This window comes from Hypanus sabinus, chromosome 28 (genome assembly GCF_030144855.1).
Source record: "Hypanus sabinus isolate sHypSab1 chromosome 28, sHypSab1.hap1, whole genome shotgun sequence".
NCBI classification, from domain to species: Eukaryota; Metazoa; Chordata; class Chondrichthyes; order Myliobatiformes; family Dasyatidae; genus Hypanus; species Hypanus sabinus.
Genome location: NC_082733.1, coordinates 43276826 through 43304174, shown reverse-complemented (window position 1 = coordinate 43304174; position 27349 = coordinate 43276826). Strand labels below are relative to the sequence as shown.

The following is a 27349-nucleotide window of genomic DNA, read 5'->3' as shown; positions in this document are numbered from 1 at the left end:
ATCCTTCACTTATCTAACTCCCTCCGATTTCTGCTTCGATCATTAGTTCAACCACTTCCTGCTTAAATGGAAATTCCTCCAATGTTTGTGACAGTTCTGTATATATATAAAACTCATCATATCAGTTTTCTCACAATGGGAAAGCCTTGACAGCCACCCTAATGAACATCTCTCTCACAGAAAGGAGCCCCAAGCTGTTCAAAGTTCCTCGTTGTGACTCCGGAGCAGTTTTGAGGCTGAGCTCCATGTCTTGCCCGTAACCAGAGTCGCGGTTTCGTGCTGCACAGGAGAATGCCCATGATGACCACCAGCTACCCATCTGTACCGATCCCATTCATCAGCACCCGGCCCAAAGCTCCCTCTGCCTTGGCCAAGATCAGCTTCATTCACCACTTACTGTACCTTTACACGTATTAGGAATTTGCTGTTGTATGTTGGTCAGAGCACGACGTGCAACAAAAAACAACAGCGTTCAACAATATAAAGAATAAAGTATTATGTAAAATATAAAGTTAGAGATTAAAGTACGGATATGGAATGCAATGTGCATAAATACATAGCTACCAGCATGTATTTACAATGTAAACAGCATTATAAACAGTGGTTTAAAGTGCAGTGATGGGGGTAATAGATAGAAGGGGGCTAACTGGAATGTTTGATCAGATTAGCCACCTAGAGGAATAACCTCTTAAGGTGGTGTGATTTTTTTTTGTTTTAAAAGCTCTAAGGTGCTTTCCTGAAGGGAGTTTTTGGAAAAGGCAGTTTGGAGGATGGGTAGTGTCTGCAATGATTGTAATTTTTCCTGCCTGCTTCTTTGCCCTGGGCGCACACAAGTCCTGCAGAGATGGTCGACTGCAGCTAGTGATCTTTTCTGCTGACCTGACATTTTGCTGTAGTTTTTGACTATTACAAGAGGATAATGCACCAAACTAGACAGTGTGAGGATGCTCTCTATGATGGCAATGTAGAATTCGAGTGGTCGTCTAGATATTGGTGTGAGAGCCTCTCCCCTCACCACTTTAACAGGGCTAAGCTGGGACAGTGCTGCATCGCTGGTGTAAGTGTCGGGTCACAGTGGGAAAAACAATTGGTTTTTAACAAAGGTCTTGATGGATTTTGTACTCGTATCTCTGTGCTGAATGTCCTCCCCGAACAGCTGCCTCGTCCATCCTTCCCGTATTGTAAAGGCCTGCTGACCTTCTCTATATCCAATTCCCAGGACACTGAATGAAGATGACCCTGCAGATAACCAAATCTCACTGGAAGAGATTATGAACACGGTTGGTATGAATTTACTCTTCAGTTTGAGACTGCTGTCATTCAGGATCTTTATTCTGAAGCTCCCTCTTATTTCCTCCTCTTTGAAAAGACGGAAGAAGAGACTTTTGAGAATCTCTCTGCACTGGAGATTGCTGAAGAGCTGACATTGTTGGATCATCTGGTCTTTGGGTGCATTCCATACGAGTAAGTCACCGTTCCTTCTCCTTTATGATGAAAGGTGTACTCCTACATTTCGGTTCGCAGTCAGCTGAGATTCAGTAACAAGTGGGAATTGGAGGTTATGCTTCTGGTGTTCGGCATGGGGGGTTGGGTGTAGTGGTCTGGGAGGAGCATCACTCCTCTATCGATTTCTTGTGTCCTACAAAGAGACTCCAGACTGAGTCTATTGTCATCTGTGCAAGTATATGTACAGAGAGAGCAATGGAAAACGAGTTACAGTGTCACAGGCACATAGAGTCATACGGGCAGCATTCACAGATTACCATAGCAGAGTGATCTCGCCAGCGATAAAAAGGCAGTCTCTCCTCTCCAGCAGCAGAGCGATCCCCCAGCAATCAAAAGGCAGGCAGCCGGTGTTTCAATCTCCCTCGTCACTTTAATCAGCAAAATAGAATTGAACATCGGCTCATGGCCTCCTTGCCGTTTCCATACCCTGCCTCTGCCTCCCAGAATCCTCTCGGAGACTGCAGAGTGCTAAAACACCTAAACGATCTCCAAACTGCAAACCACAGGCTTCAGCAGTTCCCGAATCACATTCAAGATGAAAAACAAACGTAAGAGACATTAAAGAAGTGAAATACAACATAAAGCATAACGTTTACAAGGAATAACACAATTAAGACAAAAAAAAATCCTATTCTGACATGTTCGGCCCATGGTCTCCTCTTGTGCCATGATGAGGCCACTCTCAGTGTGGAGGAGCAACACCTTATATTCCATTTGGGTAGCCTCCAACCTGATGGTATGAATAGTGATTCTCCCAGTAATTTTCCCTCCCCCTTCCTCTATTCCTCATTCTGACCTCTTACCTCTTCTCACATGACTATAACAATCCCCTGGGTCTCCTTCTCCTTCCATTTCTTCTATGGTCCACACTCCTCTCCTATCAGATTCCTTCTGCTCCAGCCCTTTACATCCCCCTCCCACCTGGCTACACCTATCACCTTCTAGCTATCCTCCTTCCCCTTCTCCCACCTTTTTTATTCCTCCCACTTCCTTCCCTTCTTCCCTCTTCGTTTCCAGTCCCGAAGAAGGGGCTTGGACCAAAAAGTCAACAGTTTATTCATCTCCATAGACGCTGCCTGGCCTGCTGAGTTCCTCCAGCATTTCGACTTCCAACATCTGCAGACTTTCTCATGTTTATGAATAAAGTGACCTGTCGCTGAAGCCCCAGGCCCAGATACTGGGGACATCGGCCTGGCAGAATTCTCATGATCAGTCCTGCCAATGAGCTTGGAAAAATTTGCCGAGGCAGCGATTATTGGTAACTCTCCAATGCTTCGATGTATCAGCTTCTGTGGTCCTTGTGCTAGGTGTGCAGAAGGTTGGTGCACAGTTGATCATGAATGTGGGTCCTGATCTTCAAGCACTGTTTTCCTCTGTGGACCAAAAGCTTTGTTGGCCGAAAGCTTTTTCATGGAATAATAAAACTTACTGGTCAGAATCAGGCCTTTTGGCCCATCGGGTTTATGCTAGTGATTGGGTTCTGCAGATACCTTCTACTTTTTCTCTTCCCTCCCTTGGAATATTGTGTTCAGTTGTGGAGGCTTTAGTGAGGGTGCAGAGGAGATTGACCAGGATGCTGTCTGGATTACAGAGAGGGTCTTATGAGAATAGGTTGGACGAGCTGGGGCTTTTCTCTTTAGAGCGAAGGAGGATGACAGGTGACCTGATGGAAGGGTATAAGCTGATAAGAGGCACAGACTGAGCGGACAGCCAGAGAGTTACTCCCAGGGTGGAAATGGCTAATTCCAGGGAGCATAACTTTAAGTGATTGGAGGAAAGTTTGGGAGGGGGGGGTGGGGGGCGTGCCAGAGTTAGTTTTGTTTTACACGGAGAGTGCTGAGTGCATGGAACTTGCTGCCAGCAGGGGTGGTAGAGGCGGATACATTAAAGGCACATGGATGGTAGAGAAAGGCAGGGCTATGTAGGAGGGAAGTGTGAGATTGATCTTAGAACAGATTAAGATGTCAGCACAACATTGTGGGCCGAAGGGCCTGTGCTGTGATGCTCTAGAAAGTAGCAGCAGCTCCTCCACTCCATTCTGTGAAATGAACCTTTCATTTAAAAATCTCCGTTGGGTTCTCTCCCATTGTCTCCTCAAAACTGTGAAATTGCCTGTGTGATTATTTCTCACTTTACAAGACGCGGGGAGGTGTTAGCAGACAACGCTTGCACCGAGTGAAATGTTTACTTGTTTGCTTTCCATACAGGGAATTCTTTGGTCAAGGTTGGATGAAGCCCGAGAAGAATGAGAGAGCTCCGTACATTATGAAAACCACCAAACATTTCAATGATGTGAGTGCAGCCACTCAATAAACCATGAAGGTTGTGTTTCTTCACTGAAGTGCCTCTGGTCTCCGGTGAAAGGCCCATTGATAGTTACAACATTAAGCTGAATTAGTCTTTCTTGGATAAGAGTGTTAACACAAATGAGATTTGAAATGCTACAATGAAATGCAGGGCAGGCTCGAGATTGTGGATCAAGTACAGAACATTCCACAAAGGGAATTGTCAACCATCACAGAAACCTCATAGGAGTCAAATACTTATCTTAGAATCCATTAAAGATTAAAAATTAGATTTATTTTCCAAATATACATCAAAACATACAGTGAAACGTGTCATTTGTGTCAGAGGAATGGGGCTTGTTTTGTTGCTTGCCGGGTTCTATGTTGTTCTGCCGAGCTTTGTGGGCACGCTACAATGGTACCAGAATGTGTGGTAACACTAGCGGGCTGCCTCCAGAACATCCTCGGGCGTGTCGGTTGTTAACACAAACGGCACATTTCACTGTATGCTTTGATATGCACGTGATAAATAAATCTGAAATAAATAATTGCACACACAAATCATCTCAGTGATAGCAGTAGAAGGATCAGTCCGAGTCAGTATGGATTTATGAAGGGAAAATCATGCTTGACTAATCTTCTGGAGCTTTTTGAGGATGTAACTATGAAAATGGACAAGGGAGAGCCAGTGGATGTAGTGTACCTGGACTTCCAGAAAGCTTTTGATAAAGTCCCACATAGGAGGTTAGTGGGCAAAATTAGGGCACATGGTATTGGGGGCAGAGTACTGACATGGATTGAAAATTGGCTGGCTGACAGGAAACAGAGTAGTGATTAACAGGTCCCTTTCAGAATGGCAGGCTGTGACCAGTGGGGTACTGCAAGGTTCGGTGCTGGGACCGCAGCTGTTTACAATATACATTAATGATTTAGATGAAGGGATTAAAAGTAACATTAGCAAATTTGCTGATGACACAAAGCTGGGTGGCAGTGTGAAATGTCAGGAGGATGTTATGGGAATGCAGGGTGACTTGGACAGGTTGGGTGAGTGGGCAAATGTATGGCAGATGCAGTTTAATGTGGATAAATGTGAGGTTATCCACTTTGGTGGCAAGAACAGGAAGGCAGATTACTATCTAAATGGAATCAAGTTAGGAAAAGGGGAAGCACAACGAGATCTAGGTGTTCTTGTACATCAGTCAATGAAAGCAAGCATGCAGGTACAGCAGGCAGTGAAGAAAGCTAATGGCATGCTGGCCTTTATAACAAGAGGAATTAAGTATAGGAGTAAAGAGGTCCTTCTGCAGCTGTACAGGGCCCTGGTGAGACCCCACCTGGAGTATTGTGTGCAGTTTTGGTCTTCAAATTTGAGGAAGGACATTCTTGCTATTGAGGGAGTGCAGCGTAGGTTCACAAGGTTAATTCCCGGAATGGCGGGACAGTCATATGTTGAAAGATTGGAGCGACTGGGCTTGTATACACTGGAATTTTGAAGGATGAGAGGGGATCTGATTGAAACATATAAGATTATCAAGGGATTGGACACGCTGGAGGCAGGAAGCATGTTCCCGCTGATGGGTGAGTCCAGAACTAGAGGCCACAGTTTAAGAATAAGGGGTAGGCCACTTAGAACTGAGATGCAGAAGAACTTTTTCACCCAGAAAGTGGTGGATATGTGGAATGCTCTGCCCCAGAAGGCAGTGGAGGCCAAGTCTCTGGATGCATTCAAGAGAAAGTTAGATAGAGCTCTTATAGATAGCGGGGTCAAGGGATATGGGGAGAGGGCAGGAATGGGGTACTGATTGTGTATGATCAGCCATGATCACAGTGAATGGCGGTGCTGGCTAGAAGGGCCGAATGGCCTACTCCTGCACCTACTGTCTATTGTCAGTGAGGATTGTGCTGGGGGTGCCCACAAAGTGTTGCCACACTTCTGGCGTCAAGAGACCATGCCCACAACTCACTAACCCTTACCGTTACACCTTTGGAATGTGGGAGGGAAATTGAGCAACCAGAGGAAGCCACAGCATCACGGGGAGAAGGTACAACCACCGTATAGACAGTGGCTGCCTCTGTACAGCACAGATGCCCCTATAAAGCACTGTGTCAAATGCTGTGCCACTCTTTGCTAATATGGGCCCATGTGCCTCTGCATGTCATCAGATGCTAAACTCGAGCATCAGTTTTACACTTCCCAGCCCGTCCTGGTACCCAGTGTTGAGTAGCCTTAAACCTCCTTTACCCTATGCCACATGGAGAGTCCCCTTCGTGTGGTCGTGAGGTAGTGTTTATGAGTTTAAAGTCAATTCGGAGATCAGATGGCAGAGGAGAAGAAGCCGCTCCTGTACCTCCTCCCTGTTGGTAGGGATGAGAAGAGGGCATGTCCTGGGTGATGATGGATGCTGCCTTTTTGAGGCATCACTCCTTGAAGATGTCCTGGTTGCTGGGGAGCCTAGTGCCCACGATGGAGCAGACTTTCCTTAGATTTCCTGTTTCTGTTTATTGCAGAAAGGTTTGCAGTTCAAGCTGCTTTCCATCAGAAAAGAGTGATAGGTCCGACTTCTCAGGCTCAGATCCAGATTCATTTATCTTGTGCCGATCAAAGCGGCATTGAAATGTGTTAACAATCAACACAACTGACGGCTGAGCTGAGGACAGCTCTCAAGTGTCGCCACATATTCTGGCGACAGATCAATACTCTCATTTAATTGTGTACATGTATATAATGGATGTAACCATATAATGTATATCGAAATGAAACGAAGTTTCTCTGAACCAGGGTGTAAAGCACAGTAGTACACATAACACACGATAACTTATGAAGGTACGGATAAAATCTACAGATGAATCACTCATAGATAACAAACTGATATTAAATATTGTCAGGTACAGAACAGATTAATCAGCAACACTTCGAATATTTCAGGGAGTTCAGAAGCCTAATAGCCTGAGGGAAGAAACTGTTTCTCATCCTGACCGTTCTTGTTTTTATGTATCGGAGTCTCCTGCCTGATGGTGGAAAGTCAAAGAGGATGCTGGACGGATGGGTGGGATCCTTAATAATACTAAGGGCCCTGTGTTTGCAGTGCTGCTGATAAATGTTCCCGACGGATGGTAGGGAGACTCCTATGATCCTCTCGACTGTTCTCCCAGTCCTTTGTAGGGACTTCTGGTCCGATGCTCGACAGCTCCCACACCAGATGGAGATGCAACTTGTCAGGATTCTCTCAATGGTGCTCCTGTAAAACGGAGTTAAGATGGGATGGGGGGGAGGGGGGAACCTTGCTTGCCTCAATCTTCTTAGGAAGTGGAGATCCCACTGTGTCTTCTTGCTCAGGGAGGTGGTATTAAGGGACCAAGTGAGGTCATCTGTGATGTGCACTCCCTCTGTGGAAGAGCAATGTATTTGTAGAAGGGGATGGCTTGTCTGCAACTTCCTGAAGTCCACAATGATTTCCTTTGTCTTCTCTACATTCAGGCTCGGGTTGTTCTTCTCACACTGGTCCACTTCCTCTCGATACTCCGTCTCATCATCGTTCTTGATGAGATCACCCACTGTTGTCATCTGCAAACTTGATGACACGGTTTGAGCTGGATCCTGCGACACAGTCATGTGTCAGCAGTGGGCTGAACATACTGCCTTGGGGGGTGCCTGTGCTCAACGTAATGGGACGTTGCTGCTCACACAGACTGACTGTGGCCTTACAGTTAAGAATCCGGTATCCAGTTGCAGAGGGAGGTGTTGAGACGCAGTGAAGACCGTCTCCCCACCAGTTTCTAGGATATGATGGTGTTGAACACCGAACTGAAGTCTATAGACAGCAGTCTGGCTTATTTTCCAGGTATGACAGGACAGAGTGGAGGGCAGAGGCTATTGCATCGTCAGTGGATCGGTTTGAGCAATAAGTGGACTGGAGAGGGTCCAGTGTAGCCTGGAGAAAGGCTTTAATGTGCTCCATGACCAGCTGCTCAAATCATTTCATAATGGCAACCTGGTTTCATAGTGACAACATGGTATGCTCACCATGTTCAGCAGAACAACACAAACAACAACAAAAACAAAACAAGCCCCTGATGCACCATCAATAACTCTTAGAGACATGAGTCGAGATAAGCTTTTATTAGCTGGAAGAAAGCACCGTCAGCAGCAAGAGACCATCACACAACATCCTGGAGACTGAGGGAGGAGCAGTGCCTCCAATCGCCTTTATACAGGGGTCTGTGGGAGGAGCCACAGGAGCAGTCAGCAGGGGGCATGTCCAGACAGGTATATGTAGTTCACCACAGCCCCTCCCTCTCTCTCTCTCTCTCTCTCTCTCACACACACACACACTCACTCACTCGTGCACACGCGCACACGCACAGTCCTCTGACTCCAGGACAGGCTGCCCTCTAGTGGATTCAGTGGTCACTGCATACAACCCAGAAGGAAGTCATTTGGCATCATCCTCCTTGGAGATCTCTCCAATTTACTTACTCTTCTGAACTTTCCCTATCAATTTTATTCCAAATGCCTTTAGAAGTTTTGATTTGTTTTATTTCTGCCAAATCTGTGTCTCAGCTTACTGTGTAAATAAACAGATTGTCTTGTCCTCCCCGCTAGTTCTTCTGTCCATAATCTTAAATCACTGACCTTCCCATCACTGGTAGTAGTTTTTCCTTATTTATATCAATTTTGAAAGAATTTGTTAAACCTCCTCTTAACCCTCTCTGCCGTATGGCAAGTCCCACTCTCCTCATGACTGAGACCTCTCATCCCCAGGGCCGAGTTAGTTTTATCTGTACGAGGACTAGACACCCACAGCCTGGAACTGTCTGCAACACTTTGATGGAAATTGAACTGAATTGACCTCATTACTTACATCCTTTATATACATGAGTAAAAATCTTTACGTTACATCTCTGTCTAAATGTGCAATGTGCAGTTTATAGTTATTTATAATAAATGCACAACAGGACAGTCAATATAACATAGAAATACAGTTGTGTCAGCATGAATTAATCAGTCTGATGGCCTGGTGGAAGAAGCTGTCCCAGAGCCTGCTGGTCCTGGCTTTTAAGCTGCGGTAGCAGCTGGAATAGATTGTGGTTGGGGTGATTCAGGTCCCCAATGATCCTTTTTTCACACCTGTCTTTGTAAATGTCCTGAATCTTGAGAAGTTCACAACTACAGATGCACTAGTCTGTCCACACCACTCTCTGCAGAGCCCTGCAATTGAGGGAAGTACAGTTCCCCTACCAGGCAGTGATGCAGCCAGTCAGGATGTGCTCAAAAATGTTACCTTCTTTCTGTTCTCCTCAGATCAGCAACTTAATAGCGTCGGAGATTCTGAAGAACGACGATGTGAATGCGCGAACGGCAGCCATTGAGAAATGGGTGGCGGTGGCGGACATCTGCAAGTGTCTCCACAATTACAACGCTGTGCTGGTGATAACCTCAGCACTCAACAGAAGTGCCATCTTCCGGTTGAAGAAAACATGGATGAAAGTGTCAAAGCAGGTGAGCTGGTGGAGTTGTTAGGCTGAGGGGTGCAGTTTAATTTGGTAATTAAGTGGCGGTTGGAATTCCAATCACGTTCTTCTCTCTCTCTTTCTTGTTTTTAGACTAAGGCTTTAATAGACAAGCTGCAAAAACTGGTGTCGTCTGAAGGACGATTCAAAAATCTTCGGGAGGCACTGAAAAAGTATGTTTCAGCTGTTGAATAGGGATACGGAAATCAGCATTAAGTAGCAACCCAAAATGTCTGCCGTGCCTTGAACCGCCATTTTGTTGCATGTCAAAGCAGAAAGTGGGATTGAATACTGATGTAACAAGCCAGCAAGTCATCCCCCTCCCCACCTCACCATTCCTTCTTCCAGCAGCCTCGTAGAAACTTAGGAAACAGGACTTGATCACGGTAAAGAGCAACATGCTTCACAATATCCTTCTTGAATTACAGTGACATACACTCAGTAGCAATATAACTAGCATTAATGCAAATATCTTGGATGTAGATGGGTCATATTCTGCATGGAAGTCGCATGCATATTCTGCAGTGGAGTGCCTCAGGGATCTGTTCTGGGACCTCTCCTCTTTGTGATTATTATAAATGACCTAGATGAAGAAGTAGAAGAGTGGGTTAGTAAGTTTGCTGATGACACAAAGGTTGGGGGTGTTGTGGATAGTGTGGAGGGCTGTCAGAGACATCGATAGGATGCAAAACTGGACTGAGAAATGGCAGATGAGTGTGAGCTTGTTCGTTTTGGTAGGTCAAATATGATGGTAGAATTTAGTATTAATGGTAAGACGCTTGGCAGTGTGGAGGATCAGAGGGATCTTGGGGTCTGAGGCAATAGGATGCTCAAAGCAGCTGTGCAGGTTGACTCTGTGGTCAAAAAGGCATACAGTGCATTCATCAACCGTGGGATTGAGTTTAAGAGCTGAGAGGTAATGTTACAGCTTTATAGGACCCTGGTCAGACCCCACTTGAAGTACTGTGCTCAGTTCTGGTTGCCTCACTACAGGAAGGATGTGGAAACCATAGAAAGGGTGCAGAGGAGATTTACAAGGATGTTGCCTGGATTGGGGAGCAAGCCCTATGAGAATAGGTTGAGTGAACTTGGCCTTTTTTCCTTGGAGCAACGGAGGATGAGAGGTGACCTGATAGAGGTGTATAAGGTGATGAGAGGCATTGATCGTGTGGATAGTCAGAGGCTTTTTCTCAGGGCTGAAATGGCTGCCACAAGAAGGCACAATTTTAAGGTGCTTGGGAGTAGGTACAGAGATGTCAGGAGTAAGTTTTTTATGCAGAGTGAGTGCATGGGATGGGCTGCCAGCAAAGATGGTGGAGGCGGATACGATAGGGTCTTTTAAGAGACTCCTGGACAGGTACATGGAGCTTAGAAGAATAGAGGCCTATGGGTAACCCTAGATAATTTCTAAAGTAAGTACATGTTCGGCACAGCATTGTGGGCTGAAGGGCCTGTATGTGCTGTAGCTTTTCTCTGTTTCTGTGTTTCTATCTAATCAACCAATCATGTGGCAGCAACTCAGTGCATAAAAGCATGCAGACATGGTCAAGAGGTTCAGTTGTTTTTTTCAGACTAACAATCAGAATGGAGAAGAAATGTGATCTAAGTGACCTTGACCGTGGAACGATTGTTGGTGCCAGACAGGGTGATTTGAGTACCTCAGAATCTGCTTATCTCCAGAGATTTTCACACAGAGCAGCCTGTAGAGATTACAGAGAGTTGCTGGAAAAAAAACATCCAGTGAGTGTCAGTTCTGTGGGCAAAAGTGCATTATGAATAAGAAAGGTCAGAGGAGAATGGTTCAAGCTGACAGAAGGGTCAGTAACTCCATGTGTTACAACGGTGATGTGCTCAAGAACATCTCTGAACACACAACACGTAGAACTTGAAGTAGATGATCTACAGCAGCAGAAGGCCTAATTGGGTTTCACTCCTGTACCAGTAAATTGGCCACTGAGTGTATTTTTGCCTAGGAAGCCCGCCTCATGAGAACTCTGTAAGTTTAGATCAGTACATGGATGGGAGAGATATGGGGTCTCCAGGTACAGTTGATGGGACAAGGCAGAATACTAGTTTGGCATGGACTAGATGGGCTGAAGGACCTGTTTCTATGAATCTTTAAGTGCTGAATACTGCCCCTCAGGGTAAGAGTTTCCCCAATCCATTTTCCAATCAACAGTCCTGCTAAGGCATTAGCAGAAACCGGAAGCACTTTCTAGATGTCTGTCTCTTGTGAGTCAGTAACTAACATTCCCAGCTTGAAGGTTGTGAGTTCAAGCCCCACTCCAGGAGCTCAAGTAGAAAGATTTAGACTGGTACTCCAGTACAGTACTGAGAGTGAATCACACTATCTTTCTTCCAGATGAGGCACTAAATCAAGGCTATGTTTAGGTTTAATGAACATACAAATCAGTATCTTATTATCACTTACATACTGTATCTTGTGAAATTTTAAACACACAAGATTCTGCAGATGCTGGACCTCCAAAGCCACACACATAAAGTGCAGGAGGAACTCTGCAGGTCAGGCGGCGTCGATGGAAAAGAGTCCGGTCAACGTTTCCGGAGGGACTCAGCAGGTCAGGCGGCGTCGATGGAAAAGAGTCCGGTCAACGTTTCCGGAGGGACTCCGCAGGTCAGGCGGCGTCAATGGAAAAGAGTACGGTCAACGTTTCCGCAGGGACTCCGCAGGTCAGGCGGCGTCGATGGAAAAGAATACGGTCAACGTTTCCGGAGGGACTCAGCAGGTCAGGCGGCGTCGATGGAAAAGAGTGCGGTCAACGTTTCCGCAGGGACTCCGCAGGTCAGGCGGCGTCGCTGGAAAAGAATACGGTCAACGTTTCCGCAGGGACTCCGCAGGTCAGGCGGCGTCGATGGAAAAGAGTGCGGTCAACGTTTCCGCAGGGACTCCGCAGGTCAGGCGGCGTCGATGGAAAAGAATACGGTCAACGTTTCCGGAGGGACTCCGCAGGTCAGGCGGCGTCGATGGGAAAGAGTACGGTCAACGTTTCCGGAGGGACTCCGCAGGTCAGGCAGCGTCGATGGAAAAGAATACGGTCAACGTTTCCGGAGGGACTCCGCAGGTCAGGCGGCGTCGATGGAAAAGAGTCCGGTCAACGTTTCCGGAGGGACTCTGCAGGTCAGGCGGCGTCGATGGAAAAGAATACAGTCAACGTTTCCGGAGGGACTCCGCAGGTCAGGCTGCGTCGATGGGAAAGAATACGGTCAACGTTTCCGGAGGGACTCCGCAGGTCAGGCAGCGTCGATGGAAAAGAGTCCGGTCAACGTTTCCGGAGGGACTCCGCAGGTCAGGCAGCGTCGATGGAAAAGAGTCCGGTCAACGTTTCCGGAGGGACTCCATAGGTCAGGCGGCGTCGATGGAAAAGAATACGGTCAACGTTTCCGGAGGGACTCCGCAGGTCAGGCAGCGTCGATGGAAAAGAATACGGTCAACGTTTCCGGAGGGACTCCGCAGGTCAGGCGGCGTCGATGGAAAAGAATACGGTCAACGTTTCCGGAGGGACTCCGCAGGTCACGCAGCGTCGATGGAAAAGAGTCCGGTCAACGTTTCCGCAGGGACTCCGCAGGTCAGGCGGCGTCGATGGGAAAGAATACGGTCAACGTTTCCGGAGGGACTCCGCAGGTCAGGCAGCGTCGATGGAAAAGAGTCCGGTCAACGTTTCCGCAGGGACTCCGCAGGTCAGGCAGCGTCGATGAGAAAGAGTCCGGTCAACGTTTCCGCAGGGACTCCGCAGGTCAGGCAGCGTCGATGGAAAAGAATACAGTCAACGTTTCCGGAGGGACTCCGCAGGTCAGGCAGGCCAAACAGTCGACATTTCAGGGCCAGATCTTTCTTCAGGGCGGAGCTCCTCCGGCATTTTGTGTATGTTGTGAAATTTGTTTCGCGACAGCTGCATAGTGCAATATATATTACTATAAGTTACAATAAGAAATATATTTTAAAATAATTAGTGGAAAAAAGAGCAAAATGGTGAGGTTCATAGACTGTCCTGAAGGTGGAGGGGAAGAAGTATGTGTCGTCAGACTTCCGGTACCTCCTCCTTGATAGTACTTTTGGTAAGTAAACATGAAAGGTTCAATCTGAGATTCAGATTCATTTATTGATCACAGGGACATCGATACATACAGTGAAATGTATCATTTGTGTTTACAACCTAAGGACGCTGGCCTTTAAACACAGAGGCCTCGACCCAAGATGTCCTGCTTCACATCACTGAATGCAAAGCGTGCAGCAGAGGCCTTGACTCCAACCTGATCTCCAACTTGTCCCTGAGCTCTAATCTGACCTCTAACTCCCCCACACTCTTGTCCTTAAACCCCAACCTAACCCTGAACTCCCCTGATTGTCCCCAAAACCATCCCTACAAACCTGAGAAAAACAACTAAGTCTGAGACACAACTTTGAGAAAAGACCTCATTGTCTTAATTTGAAAAATAGCAGGAGAGTTCTCTGAGATGACCTGGCGAGTATTTATTGTTCTATGAAATCCTAGTCTTTCTATTTTTCTTTCATAACTAAAATATCTACTGTTTGATGTTTAACGAACAACTTCTTGTTTGTTGTCTGCAGTTGTGACCCTCCATGTGTTCCTTACTTGGGAATGTATCTGACGGACTTGGCCTTTATTGAGGAAGGAACACCCAATTATACCGAAGATGGCTTAGTCAACTTCTCCAAGATGAGAATGGTAGGTCAGTGAACATGGGATAGAATCTTTCCTTTATTCAGTCATGTCTCTCTCTGCTGTACGTACTTCACTGGCAGAAAGCCTGGTGGATGGGAAGGCATCCCCACACACAATAATGGTTTACAGTTTTCCCCAAACTCACCCTAATTAAAAGGAATCAGAATTATTATCACTAACAAATGTCGTAAAATTTGCTGTTTTGTAACAGCAGTACATTGGAATGCATAAAATATTCTATAAATTACCATAAGAAATATGCATATAAAATTACATAAGTAGCACAAGAATAATGAGGAAGAATCCATGGGTTCAATGTCCATTCAGAAATCTGATGGCAGAGGGGAAGAAGCTGTTTCTAAAATGTTGAGTGTATGTCTTCAGGCTCCTGTACCTCTTCTCTGATGGTAGCAATGAGAACAGGGCCTATCCTGGGTGAATAGGGTCCTTAATGATGGATGCTGCTTTTATGAGGCATCGCCTGTTGAAGGTGTCTCCGATGGTAGGGAGGCTGGTGCCCCTAATGGAGCTGACTGAGTTTGCATCTCCCTGCAGCCTTTCCTGATCCAGTGCAGTGGCCCCTCCATACCATGATACAATCCGTCAGAATACTCTCCACGGTGCATCTGTAGACATACCAAATCTCCTCAAACTCTTAATGAAATATAGTTGCTGAAGTGTCTTGTTCATCAATACGTTGGGCCCAGGAGAGATCTTCAGAGAGGTTGACACCAGCAACTGGAAACTGCTTACCCATTCCCCTGCTGATCCCCCTTGCCACTGGTAATCATTTCCATACCGAAGGCATTGATTGTAGACAGTACTGATTATCCTGCAATGCTTCTTTCATGATATTGTTTGGCAAAAGGCTGTTTGTCCAATAGCATCATTTACAAAACTGTGCTTAGTTGTACTGAGACTGAAACTGCTGCGGGCTGGTTGGTTCATTTCACAGCTTCTATGCCATCATAGAACACATTTATGAAGGAAAGAAATTGCTGAGGGCAGCCAACCTGAGGAGAAATCTCCACAGACCCATTCAACAGAGGGAATCAAAGACTCTTGTGAGTCCATGAATTGTGTTTGATGCTGCTCCTGCATTTCTCTTGGACTCGCGAACAGTGGAAATCACGCCCATTGTCCCTCTAAAGAAAAGCTGTTTTGAGAGCAAGTCTTTGTGACCAGTTGAGGAGGAAGATCAGGATGGTGCTCCTTGTGACAAGTATTTCACTGCTAGATACTAACAGAGTCTCACAAACATTGAACCTCAGTGTAGGACCATACACAATCCAAGTCCTTCTACCAAGGTGCATGACCATACACTTCCCAACGCTGTATGGCATCTTTCACCTCTTTGCCCGTTCTCCTGATCTGCCTAAGTCCTTCTGCAGATCCCTGCTTCCTCAACTCTACCTGCATCTCCACATATCTTTGTATTGTTCGCAAACTTGGTCACAAAGCCATCAATTCTGTTGTTCAAATCATTGACATATAACATGAAACAAAGCAGTCCCAACACCAACCCCTGCAGAACATCACAAGTCACCAGCAGCCAAGCAGGAAAGGCTTCCTTTATTCCCACTCTTTGCCTTCTGCCAATCAGTCAATCTTCTCTCCATGCTAGTATTTTTCTGTAATACCATGGGCTCTTACCCTGTTTACCTCAGGTGTGGCTCATTTCATTCCCTTTGCATTGTTAATGAGTTGGCATAGGCAGAAGTTTAAAAAAAAACTTTACTCTTTTTTTAATTTCCCATTTTGACTAAATGGCTATGAACTGTAGTAAGCACTTAATACAGGATCATGTTACTGTGCTATACCAAGTCACACAATCGGAATTTATGAAACAGAAAATGATGGAAATACTGAACAGAGCAGAGAGCAACAGTGGAGAAAGGAAGAGAGTTAATGGGCACCATGGTAGCGTAGCAGTCAGCGCGACACTATTCCAGCTCGGGGCGCTGCAGTTCAGAATTCAATCTTTGCATCCTCTGTAAAGAGTCCCTGTACATCCTCCCCATGGATGCGTGGGTTTCCTCCAGGTAAGACGTACCGGTTAGTAGGTTAATTGGTCAGAATCAAATCAAAATTCGGTTTAATATCACTGACATATGTCGTGAAATTTGTTATAACGTGGCAGCAGTACATAATAATAAAAATCTGTAAATTACAATAAGTATGTATATTTTTTAAAAATTAAATCAACAAATAAATATATAGATAAATAGTGCAAAAAGAGAGGGAAAAGAATAGTGATGTAGCGTTCATGGGTTCAACGTTCAGTCAGAAATCTGATAGTGGAGGGGAAGAAGCTGTTTCTGAAAAATTGTGTGTGTGTCTTCAGGCTCCTGTACCTCCTCCCTGATGGTAGGAATGAGAAGAGAACATGTCCTGAGTGATGAAGGCTTCCTTTGTAACTGAATCAATAATTCAGCCCCAGGATAGATCCTCAGAGATGTTGACACTCAGTAACGAAACTGCTCACCCTTTCCACATCTGGTCCCTCGATGAGGGCATGTGTGCGTGCCCTTGCCTCACCCTTCTGGAGACCACAATCAATTCTTTCGTCTTTCAGACGCTGAGTGCATAATTGTTGCTGCAATCAACCAGCTGATCTTATCTTGCTCCAGTATGCCTCCTTATCACCATCTGAAATTCTGCCAACAGTAGTTGTATTGTCAGCAAATTTATAGATGGTGTTTGAGCTGTGCCTAGCCACACAGTTGTCGGTGTAGAGAGAGTAGAGCAGTTGGTTAAACATACATCCTTGAGGTGCACCAGTGTTAATTATCAGCGAGATGGAGATTTATTTCTCCCAGAGAGAAAGTTGAGGATCCATTTGCAGAGATCATTGTAGTTTGTACCGTGATTAGGCTAAGGTTAACTCGGGGGCTGCTGGGCAGTGTAGCCTGAAGGACTGGAAGGCCTATTCCACACTGTATGTTGAAGTAAATAAAATGTTTTCGCTGGATGACCTTCTGTCTGGCCTGCCTGACCCCCGACAGAGGTGAAAGGGACTTGGCAGTTCTAGTGCAGGATTCCCTAAAGGTTAACTTGCAGGTTGAGTTAGTAGCACAGAAGGCAAATGCAATGTTCGTATGTATTTCAAGAGGTCTAGAATACAAAAGCAAGGATGTAATCTCGAGGCTTAGTAAGGCATTAGTCAGACTGCATTTGGAGTATTGTGAGCAGTGTTGGGCCCCATGTCTAAGAAAGGATCCAAAGAAGATTCACAAGAATGATCCTGGGGATGAAAGGGTTAAAGAATGAAGAGCGTTTGATAGATCTGGGCTTGTACTTGCTTGAGTTTAGAAGAATGATGGGAGAGCTCATTGAAACCTATCAAATATTGAAAGGCCTCGAAAGAGTGGATGTGGAGATGATGTTTCCAGTAGTGGGTGCGTCTAGGACAAGAGGGCACCCTCAGAATACAGGAACGGTCCTTTGGAACAGATATGAGGAAGAACTCCTTTATCCAGAGGGTGGTGAATCCATGGAATTCATTGCCACAAATGGCCATGGAAGCCAAATTATTGGGTATATTTAAAGCAGACATCGATAGGTTCTTGATTAGTCAGGGTATCAAAGATTGCAGGGAGAAGGCAGGAAAACAGGATTGAGAGGGATAATAAATCAGCCATCAGAATCAGGTTTCTTATCACGGGCATTATGTTGTGAAATTTGTTAACCCTGCGGCAGCAGGTCAATGATAATAGAGAGAAAAATCTGTGAGTTACAGTAAGTGTGTATACATAATTGTTAAATTAAATAGGTGCAAAAAAAGGAAAGAATTGCTGAGTGTGTGCCTTCAGGCTCCTGTACCTCCTTCCTCATGGTAGCAATGAGAAGAGGGCATGTTCTGGGTGATGGTTGTCCTTAATAATGGATGGCGCTTTTCTGAGGCATTGCTCCTTGAAGATGTCCTCAATATTGCAGAGGCTGGTGTGCATGATGGAGCTGACTAAGTTTACAACTCTCTGCATCTCACTTCAATCTGGTGTAGTAGCCCCCACCCTCATGATGGAATGGCAAAGCAGATCCGATGGGCTGAATAGCCTAAATCTGCTCCTATGTCTTAAGATCTTATTTCCAGGATTTTCTGTTTCTATTTCTGCTTTACTGCATCTACAATTTATTCTTTTTGATGACTTTCAAAGGTTTCGAAGGTACATTTAATGTCAGAGATATGTATACAATATACATCCTGAAATGCTTTTTCTTTGCAACCATCCACAAACACAGAGGAGTGCCTCAAAGAATGAATGACAGTCAAATGTTAGAACCCCAAAGTACCCCCTCAGCTCCCCCCTCCTGCATGTAAGCGGTAGTGAGCAAAAATCCCCCTCCCTCCACCAGCAAAAAAAAGCATTGGCACCTGTCACCAAACTCTCAAGCGTGAGCAAAGCAACAGTAAAAACAGAGACCTGCAGTTATCCTGAAGACTTTGTGTTTCACCCAGTATTTGATGTACCACAGGCTCTCTCTCTCTCCCTAATAAGGGAGAAACAGGTGTCTCCGTGTTCACAGAGAGAGGGGAGACATGACAAACAACTTGCTAGTTTATGGTGTTAAAAGTATGCCAGATCACTTTTTTTGAGCTCTGTGCCCAAAGATCATCAGTCTCTGGGTACATAGCCCCAGATATCCCGACCCCCTCGACGACACACAGGTCTCCTGTCGCATCACCGACCCTTGATCTGCCCATCTCCAGAGCCCCAAGATCCCGGCTTCCAAAGCCAAGCCAAATACTTAGGCCGAGCCCTTGGCGTGCCAAACAACGGCCGGTTTTGAAACCCCGAGAACAGGTCCCATTCCCGCAAAGAACTGAAGTCAGCGTGTAACTCCAGGTCAGGGTCTTCAAAAGAACCCTGAAAGGGAAATCTAAAAATATTAAAGATGGAAATAGAGCTGTTTCCGAAGATGCAGGCAAAGGAGTCGCCAGTTAGCGCCATCATCGCTCCGCTCCAATACGTTGATTGATCATGTAATGCTGGGAATGCCAGCATTTCTTACACCTCTCTCACTGCCCTTGAGCTGAATGGATTACTCAGCCATTTCAAAAGTCAACCAAATTTAAAATTAAAGAAAACATCTTACACTAAATTCCATAGGAGAAATGTGGATGCCATTGAATTACACAGGAAGTGGGGGAATGACAAAGATAATTGAGAATCAGAATCAGGTTTTTAAGTTCAAAATTAATTTATTATCAAAGTACATATTGTCAGCATATACAATTTGAGAATCATTTTCTTGTGGGTATTCACAGTAGAACAAAAAGATACATAGAATCAATGAAAAACTACTCTGATGTATGTTGTAATTTTTTTTTGTTTTCTGGCAGCAGTACAGTGCTGTATGTTAAAATAATATCGTGACTTACAATAAGAAATATATTAAAATAAAGTAGTGCAAAAATAGTGCGGTAGTGTTCAATGTCCATTTAGAAATCTGATGGCAGAGGGGAAGGAGCTGTTCCTAAAATGTTGAGGGTATGTTGTCGGGCTCCTGTACCTCCTCCCTGATGGCAGTAACGAGAAGAGGGCATTTCTTGGGTGGTCAATCTCTTTAATGATGGACAGTGCCTTTTTGAGGCATCACCTTTTAAAGATAACCTCAATGGTGGGGAGGCTAGTGCCCTCAATAGAGCTGGCTAAGTCTATTACTCTCTGTTGTTGCACAAAAATCTCAAAGAACAGCGAAAATCATTAGAAAACCAACCTTGGCTAGTCTCAGTGAGAACTCATTGGTCACCTTAGAAGTGGAGTGAAAGTAAGGTGTCCTCAATCCCAAGGGACTACTGAGGAGGAAAAAGAAGTTCAAGAGGGTCCAAACTTGATGGAATAGTAGATCATTGGTAAAGTGATAAGTATTAAAGATAAAGTGGACAGCCCATGCCTTTTTCCCAGGGCAGAAATGGCTCAAACATGAGGGCATAATTTTAAGGTGAATGGTGGAAAATATTGGGTAGGATGTCAGAGGTAAGTTTTTAACACAGAGAATGGTGAGTATGTGGAATGCCCTGCTGGGGTGATGATAGAGACAGATAGATCAGGGACATTTGAGAGACTTGTAGACAGACACATAGATGATGGAAAAATGGAAGGCAATGTAGGAGGAAAGTGTTAGATTGATTTTGGAGCAGGTTAAAAGGTCAGCATAACATTGTGGGCCGAAGGGCCTTACTGAGCTGTAATGTTCTATGTTGTATAATTGATAACATGTCTTGTACATAGAGGTAAACTACATCAAACAGCCCTTTCCCTTCTGCAGATGCTATTGTACACAAGCTATTTATGTGTACTTATATTTTTGTTTGGCTCTGACTGTTTGTTCTGACTGCTCTATAAATACTGTATGTTGTGGAACCCATTTCAATTTCTGCTTACTTTTACAGATATCTCACATAATCCGAGAAATCAGACAATTCCAGCAGACCTCCTACAAAATAGAACAGCAAACCAAGGTCAGTTCATTTTAAGCGTTGTGTAAGTTAAAAGGTTTCACCGTATCTTTCTGATTTCTGCATGGGTGTACAAAGGAAGGATGTGGGCAAGCACGGTGAGAAAAATCCCACTGCAGCTTCAAGTTGTGCCGGGGATTCACAACATTTACTTGATCTGCCAGACAGAAGCTGAGTTTGGTACCTCATTCGAACAGTGTTTCTGACGATGCTGCACGCCCTCAAAAGGATGGAACGATCAACTTTATTCTCCATATACATTTACATCTATTAGGGATTTGATGTGGTCAGGGGTGGGGGGGGGACAGGAGACCTGCAATAAAAAAACAACATTCAGCAATTATAAAGAATAATATAAAAAATAAACTTAGAATTTAAAGTGCAGAATATGGAATAAAATGTTCACAAATACCAGAATGCTTTTACAATGTAAACAGCTTTATAAAAAGTGGTTTAAATTGATTACAGTGCAGGGCAGTGATGGGGGGGGCAAACTAGAATGGTTGATCAGATTCATCCCCTCAGGGAAGAAACATTTAAAATGACGTGAAGTTTTGGTACTGCAGTAACTGTTATTTAGTACTCACATCTTTTGCTCAAGTTTAGATTTTATTGTTAAATCTTTCCTTCCAAATAATTAGTTTTCCCGGATCCACCTACCTTCGTATATTAGCATGTTGAGTGCTCCCACGGCTTCCTCTCCACATCACACACCTACACAACTGGGACTGCAGCTCTGCTCTTTCACTGTTACTGGACAAAATCCTAGAACCCCGATCTAATGACACTGAAAGCACCTTCACCACACTAGATGTAGATCCTTGGGAACAGGCATCAAATGCCAGTCTTAACACATTCCTAGAATGTTGTTAAAAGAAAAGTTCAAAGTTCAATTTATTATCAAAGTACATATACAACCTTGAAATTCATTTTCTTGTGAGCTTACTCAATAAATCTGTAGAATAATAACCATACAGAATCAATGAAAGACTATCCAACCAGGGTGCAGAAGACAACAAACAAAAAGATGGATTACTAACAAATAACTAAGCAAAAAATATCAAGAACATGAGATGAAGAGTCCTTGAAAGTGAGTCCATAGGTTGAGGGAACAGCTCAGTGTTGGAGTGAGTGAAGTTATCCCCTCTGGTTCAAGACCCTGATGAATGAGGGGTAATAACTGTTGCTGAACCTGGTGGTGTGAATTACCATATAACATATAACCATATAACAATCACAGCACGGAAACAGGCCATCTCGGCCCTCCTAGTCCGTGCCGAACTCTTAATCTCACCTAGTCCCACCTACCCGCACTCAGCCCATAACCCTCCACTCCTTTCCTGTCCATATACCTATCCAATTTTACCTTAAATGACACAACTGAACTGGCCTCTACTACTTCTACAGGAAGCTCATTCCACACAGCTATCACTCTCTGAGTAAAGAAATACCCCCTCGTGTTTCCCTTAAACTTCTGCCCCCTAACTCTCGAATCATGTCCTCTCATTTGAATCTCCCCTACTCTCAATGGAAACAGCCTATTCACGTCAACTCTATCTATCCCTCTCAAAATTTTAAATACCTCGATCAAATCCCAACCTCAACCTTCTACGCTCCAATGAATAGAGACCTAACTTGTTCAACCTTTCTCTGTAACTTAAGTGCTGAAACCCAGGTAAACCCAGGAAACCCAGGAAACCTAGTAAATCGTCTCTGCACTCTCTCTAATTTATTGATATCTTTCCTATAATTCGGTGACCAGAACTGTACACAATATTCCAAATTTGGCCTTACCATTGCCTTGTACAATTTTAACATTACATCCCAACTTCTGTACTCAATGCTTTGATTTATAAAGGCCAGCATTCCAAAAACCTTCTTCACCACCCTATCTACATGAGACTCCACCATCAGGGAACTATGCACTGTTATTCCTAGATCTCTCTGTTCCTCTGCATTCCTCAATGCCCTACCATTTACCCTGTATGTTCTATTTGGATTATTCCTGCCAAAATGTAGAACCTCACACTTCTCAGCATTAAACTCCATCTGCCAACGTTCAGCCCATTCCTCTAACCGGCATAAATCTCCCTGCAAGCTTTGAAAACCCACCTCATTATCCACAACACCTCCTACCTTAGTATCATCGGCATACTTACTAATCCAATTTACCACCCCATCATCCAGATCATTTATGTATATTACAAACAACATTGGGCCCAAAACAGATCCCTGAGGCACCCCGCTAGTCACCGGCCTCCATCCCGATAAACAATTATCCACCACTACTCTCTGGCATCTCCCATCTAGCCACTGTTGAATCCATTTTATTACTCCAGCATTAATACCTAACGACTGAACCTTCTTAACTAACCTTCCATGTGGAACTATGTCAAAGGCTTTGCTGTAGTCCATATAGACTACATCCATTGCCTTACCCTCGTCAACATTCCTCGTAACTTCTTCAAAAAATTCAATAAGGTTTGTCAAACATGACCTTCCACGCACAAATCCATGCTGGCTATTCCTAATCAGATCCTGTCTATCCCGATAATTATAAATACTATCTCTAAGAATACTTTCCATTAATTTACCCACCACTGATGTCAAACTGACAGGTCTATAATTGCTAGGCTTACTTCTAGAACCCTTTTTAAACAATGGAACCACATGAGCAATACGCCAATCCTCCGGCACAATCCCCGTTTCTAATGACATCTGAAAGATCTCTGTCAGAGCTCCTGCTATCTCTACACAAACTTCCCTCAAGGTCCTGGGGAATATCCTGTCAGGATCCGGAGATTTATCCACTTTTAAATTTCTTAAAAGCGCCAGTACTTCCACCTCTTTAATTGTCATAGGTTCCATAACTTCCTTACTTGTTTCCCACACCTTACACAATTCAATATCCTTCTCCTTAGTGAATACCGAAGAGAAGAAATCGTTCAAAATCTCTCCCATCTCCCTCGGCTCCACACATAACTGACCACTCTGATTCTCTAAGGGGCCAATTTTATCCCTCACTATCCTTTTGCTTTTAATATAACTGTAGAAACCTTTCGGATTTACTTTCACCTTATTTGCCAAACCAACCTCGTATCTTCTTTTAGCTTTTCTAATCTCTTTCTTAAGATTCCTTTTACATTCTTTATATTCCTCGAGCAATTCCTTTACTCCATGCTGCCTATATCTATTGTAGACATCCCTCTTTTTCCGAACCAAATTTCTAATATCCCTTGAAAACCATGGTGCTTTCAAACCTTTAACCTTTCCTTTCAACCTAACAGGAACATAAAGATTCTGTACCCTCATAATTTCACCCTTAAATGACCTCCATTTCTCTATTACATCCTTCCCATAAAACAACTTGACCCAATCCACTCTCTCTAAATCCCTTCGCATCTCCTCAAAGTTAGCCTTTCTCCAATCAAAAATCTCAACTCTAGGTCCTGTCCTGTCCTTCTCCATAATTATATTGAAGCTAATGCTATTGTGATCACTGGACCCGAAGTGCTCCCCAACACATACATCTGTCAGCTGACCTATCGCATTCCCTAACAGGAGATCCAAAACTGCCCCATCTCTAGTCGGTACTTCTATGTATTGTTGCAAAAAACTATCCTGCACACATTTCACAAACTCTAAACCATCCAGCCCTTTTACAGAATGAGCTTCCCACTCTACGTGTGGAAAATTAAAATCTCCCACAATCACCACCTTGTGTTTACTACAAATATCTGCTATCTCCTTACACATTTGCTCTTCCAACTCACGCTCCCCATTAGGTGGCCTATAAAACACTCCTATCAGTGTTACTACACCTTTCCCATTCCTCAATTCCACCCAAATAGTCTCCCTAGAGGAGCTCTCTAATCTATCCTTCCAAAGCACCGCCATAAGATTTTCTCGGACAAGCAATGCAACACCTCCTCCTCTGGCCCCTCCTACTCTATCACACCTGAAGCAACTAAATCCAGGAATATTTAGTTGCCAATCACACCCTTCCTGCAACCATGTTTCACTAATAGCTACAACATCATAATTCCAGGTATCAATCCACGCTTTAAGGTCATCCACCTTTCTTACAATGCTCCTAGCATTAAAATAGATACATTTAAGATACTCTCCACCTCCTCCTCTCTTTTCATCCCTAACAATGCATTCAAATTTATTATCCTTTTCTTTCTTCTCCCCTACATCTTCGGGCTGAGCGCATCCCTTCTCCATCACCTGCCTTTCCTCCCTCTCACACTGTCTACTTACTTGCTCTACTGGTGAACTAACCTCCTCTCCCATAGTTTCCTCAAATTGATTCCCGCCCCACCATCTTACTAGTTTAAAGTCTGCCCTGTAGCCCTAGCAAACCTCCTGGCTTAGGGAATCCTAAGGCTCCTGTACCTTCTTCCTGATGGCAGCAGCAAGAAGAGAGTATGGCCTGGGTGGTGGGGGTCCTTAATGATGGATGCTGCTTTCCTGCAACAGGGTTTCATGTAGATGTGCCCAGTGGTGGGGAGGGTTTTACCCTTGATGGACTGGGCTGTTTCCACTACTTTTTGTAGGATTTTCCATTCAGGAGCTTTGGTATTTCCATTCCAGCACGTGATGCAGCCAGTCAATATACTCCCTACTACACATCTACAAAAGTTTGTCATCAAAGCCTACAAAGAGCTGGTCCTTGCATACTGTTGAGCAAGGAGAACTGGGTGGCACGGTAGCATAGCAGTTCATGTAACCCTGGTTCAATTCCCACTGCTGTTTGTAAGGAGTTTGCACGTTCTCCTTGTGAGTGCATGGGTTTCCTCCGAGTACTCTGGTTTCCTCTCACATTCCAAAGAAATATCGGTTAGTAAGTTAATTAGTCACAAGAGTGTAACTGGGTGGTGTGGGCTGGAAGGGCCTGTTATCGTGCCGTATCCCTAATTAAAATAAGAATAAATGCAGTTGGAACAATTCTAAAGAATTTCCCACAAGAAACAAACTTTTAACACCATAAATCAGCGAGTTGTTATGTTATGTCTCCCCTCTTGCTGTGAAATGGGGACATCTCTTTTTCCCTTAGGGAGAGAGAGAGCCTGTGGTCAAATACGGGTGAAAGAGTAGTCTTTGGGCTACTGCAAGTCTGTGTCTTTATCAATGCTTTGTTGCACATTTGACTGCTCAATGGGGGCCACCGATGCTTTTTTGCTGGTGGGGTGGGGGGGAGTGGTGGCGTTTGTCTTACTGCTGCTTGTGCATGGGAAGGGGAGAGCTGGTGGGGGGCTTTGGGGTTCTAATGTTTAACTGTCGTTCATTCTTTGGAGCACTCTGTTTTCGTGGATGTTTGCGAAGAAAAAGAATTTCAGGATGTATATCGTATACATTTCTCTGACATTAAACATACCTATTGAAACTTATTGAACAAAATTGCAAATGAAGGCCAGTTAATGTATCACATGACACAAGGTACAGCAGATGCTGGAAATCTAGACCAATACACACAATGTGCTGGAAGAGATCAGCAGGTCAGGCAGCATCTGTGGACGGGAATAAACAGTCGACATTTCAGACTGAGATCCTTCATCGGGATTGGACATTAATGTATCGCGTTATTTTTATGGTCAAATCCTGTTGAATAATTCTGAAAACTCTCTAATGTTCATGGCATGTAAACCTTTATAAATTTTCCATTTCCATACATCCTTTCCTTTATGATTTGACCAAAGGTACCATTTTGATGCCTGTTAAAAAGAGTGCCAACCCTCTAATGAGGATTTATTTCATGGACATGGGAAGAGAAAAGGATGAATTAAATTTTAACCTCCATATTTTCCTCCAGTCATTTTCAGGAAAATGAGACCATAAGAGACTTGACCTTTGGATTACCAAAGGCACTGAAGCTATGGAAGAGCTGATGTTGGTGAAGATAAACTTCAAAGCTATCTAACTGAGCACCCACATGGGAGGCCATGTCATACTACCCCTGTGGCTCAGTAAGCAGTGTATCACTGGTGGGTCAGAAGATTGTGGGGTCAAGTTCCCCTCCAGAGACCTGAGCACATTCTGATACAGTACATTAGGCTTTATAAGACATTGGTTAGAACACATTTGATATATTGAGAGCATTTCTGGCATTGGCGAGAGCCCAGAGGAGATTTACAAGAATTATCCTGGGAATAAAAGGGGAAACATATGAGGAATATTTGATGGATCTAGGCCTGAACTCAATGGAGTTTAGAAAAATAAGGGGAGTTCTCAATGAAAGGCCTTGATAGGGTGGATATGGAGAGGACATTTCTAGTAGTTGTAGGGTCTAGGACCAGAGGGCACAGCCTTGGAATAGAAGGATGTCCCTTTAGAACAGAGGTGAGGAGGAATTTCTTTAGCCTGAGGGTGCGAATCGGTGCTGTGGAGACCAAGTCTTTAGGTATATTTAAAGCACAGTTTGATAAGCTCATGATTAGTAAGGGCGTCAAAGGTTACGGTGAGCAGGCTGGAGGATGAGATTGAGAGGAAAAATAAATCAGCCATGATCGAATGCTGGGGCAGGCTTGATGGGCCAAATGGCTCAATTTGTTCCTACATCTTATCATCTTTTGGACTATTGAACGGTTCCCTAGCTTGATACACTGAATACTTGACCTCTCAATCTTTCTCGTAATGGCCTTGCACTTACTGTCTATCTTGTCTGTACCTTCTCTGTAGCTGTTGCACTTGGTCTAGATTCTATTACGGTTTTACCTCAGTGCACTGTTGTAGTAAATTGATTTTGTATGGACATTGATCAAGACAAGTTTTTCACTCTACCTTGCTATATGGTGCAATGATAGACCAATTTATCAATGGATGTTTTGCAGATGACCCACCAATAGCTAACAACAAAGTGCTACCAATAGAGACAA

The 27349-nt window shown here is 44.3% G+C and overlaps 1 protein-coding gene and 1 long non-coding RNA gene across 4 annotated transcripts in view; one reads left to right on the top strand and one right to left on the bottom strand.

Moving 5' to 3' along the window:
* rasgrf1 (Ras protein specific guanine nucleotide releasing factor 1) overlaps positions 1-27349 on the top strand; it is a 115666-nt gene that overhangs the window by 85438 nt on the left and 2879 nt on the right. For both annotated transcript variants that reach the window (XM_059953061.1, XM_059953062.1), the window contains 7 exons: positions 1220-1280; positions 1370-1464; positions 3714-3798; positions 9094-9291; positions 9396-9475; positions 13894-14011; positions 20406-20474. In XM_059953061.1, coding sequence (XP_059809044.1) covers positions 1220-1280; positions 1370-1464; positions 3714-3798; positions 9094-9291; positions 9396-9475; positions 13894-14011; positions 20406-20474 — 706 coding nt within the window. The remainder of the gene's footprint in view (positions 1-1219; positions 1281-1369; positions 1465-3713; positions 3799-9093; positions 9292-9395; positions 9476-13893; positions 14012-20405; positions 20475-27349) is intronic.
* LOC132382643 (uncharacterized) overlaps positions 19238-27349 on the bottom strand; it is a 51734-nt gene continuing 43622 nt past the window's right edge. For both annotated transcript variants that reach the window (XR_009508437.1, XR_009508438.1), the window contains exons 2-3: positions 21132-21329; positions 19238-20784 (exon numbers count right to left, since the gene is read on the bottom strand). This is a non-coding gene — a long non-coding RNA (uncharacterized LOC132382643). The remainder of the gene's footprint in view (positions 20785-21131; positions 21330-27349) is intronic.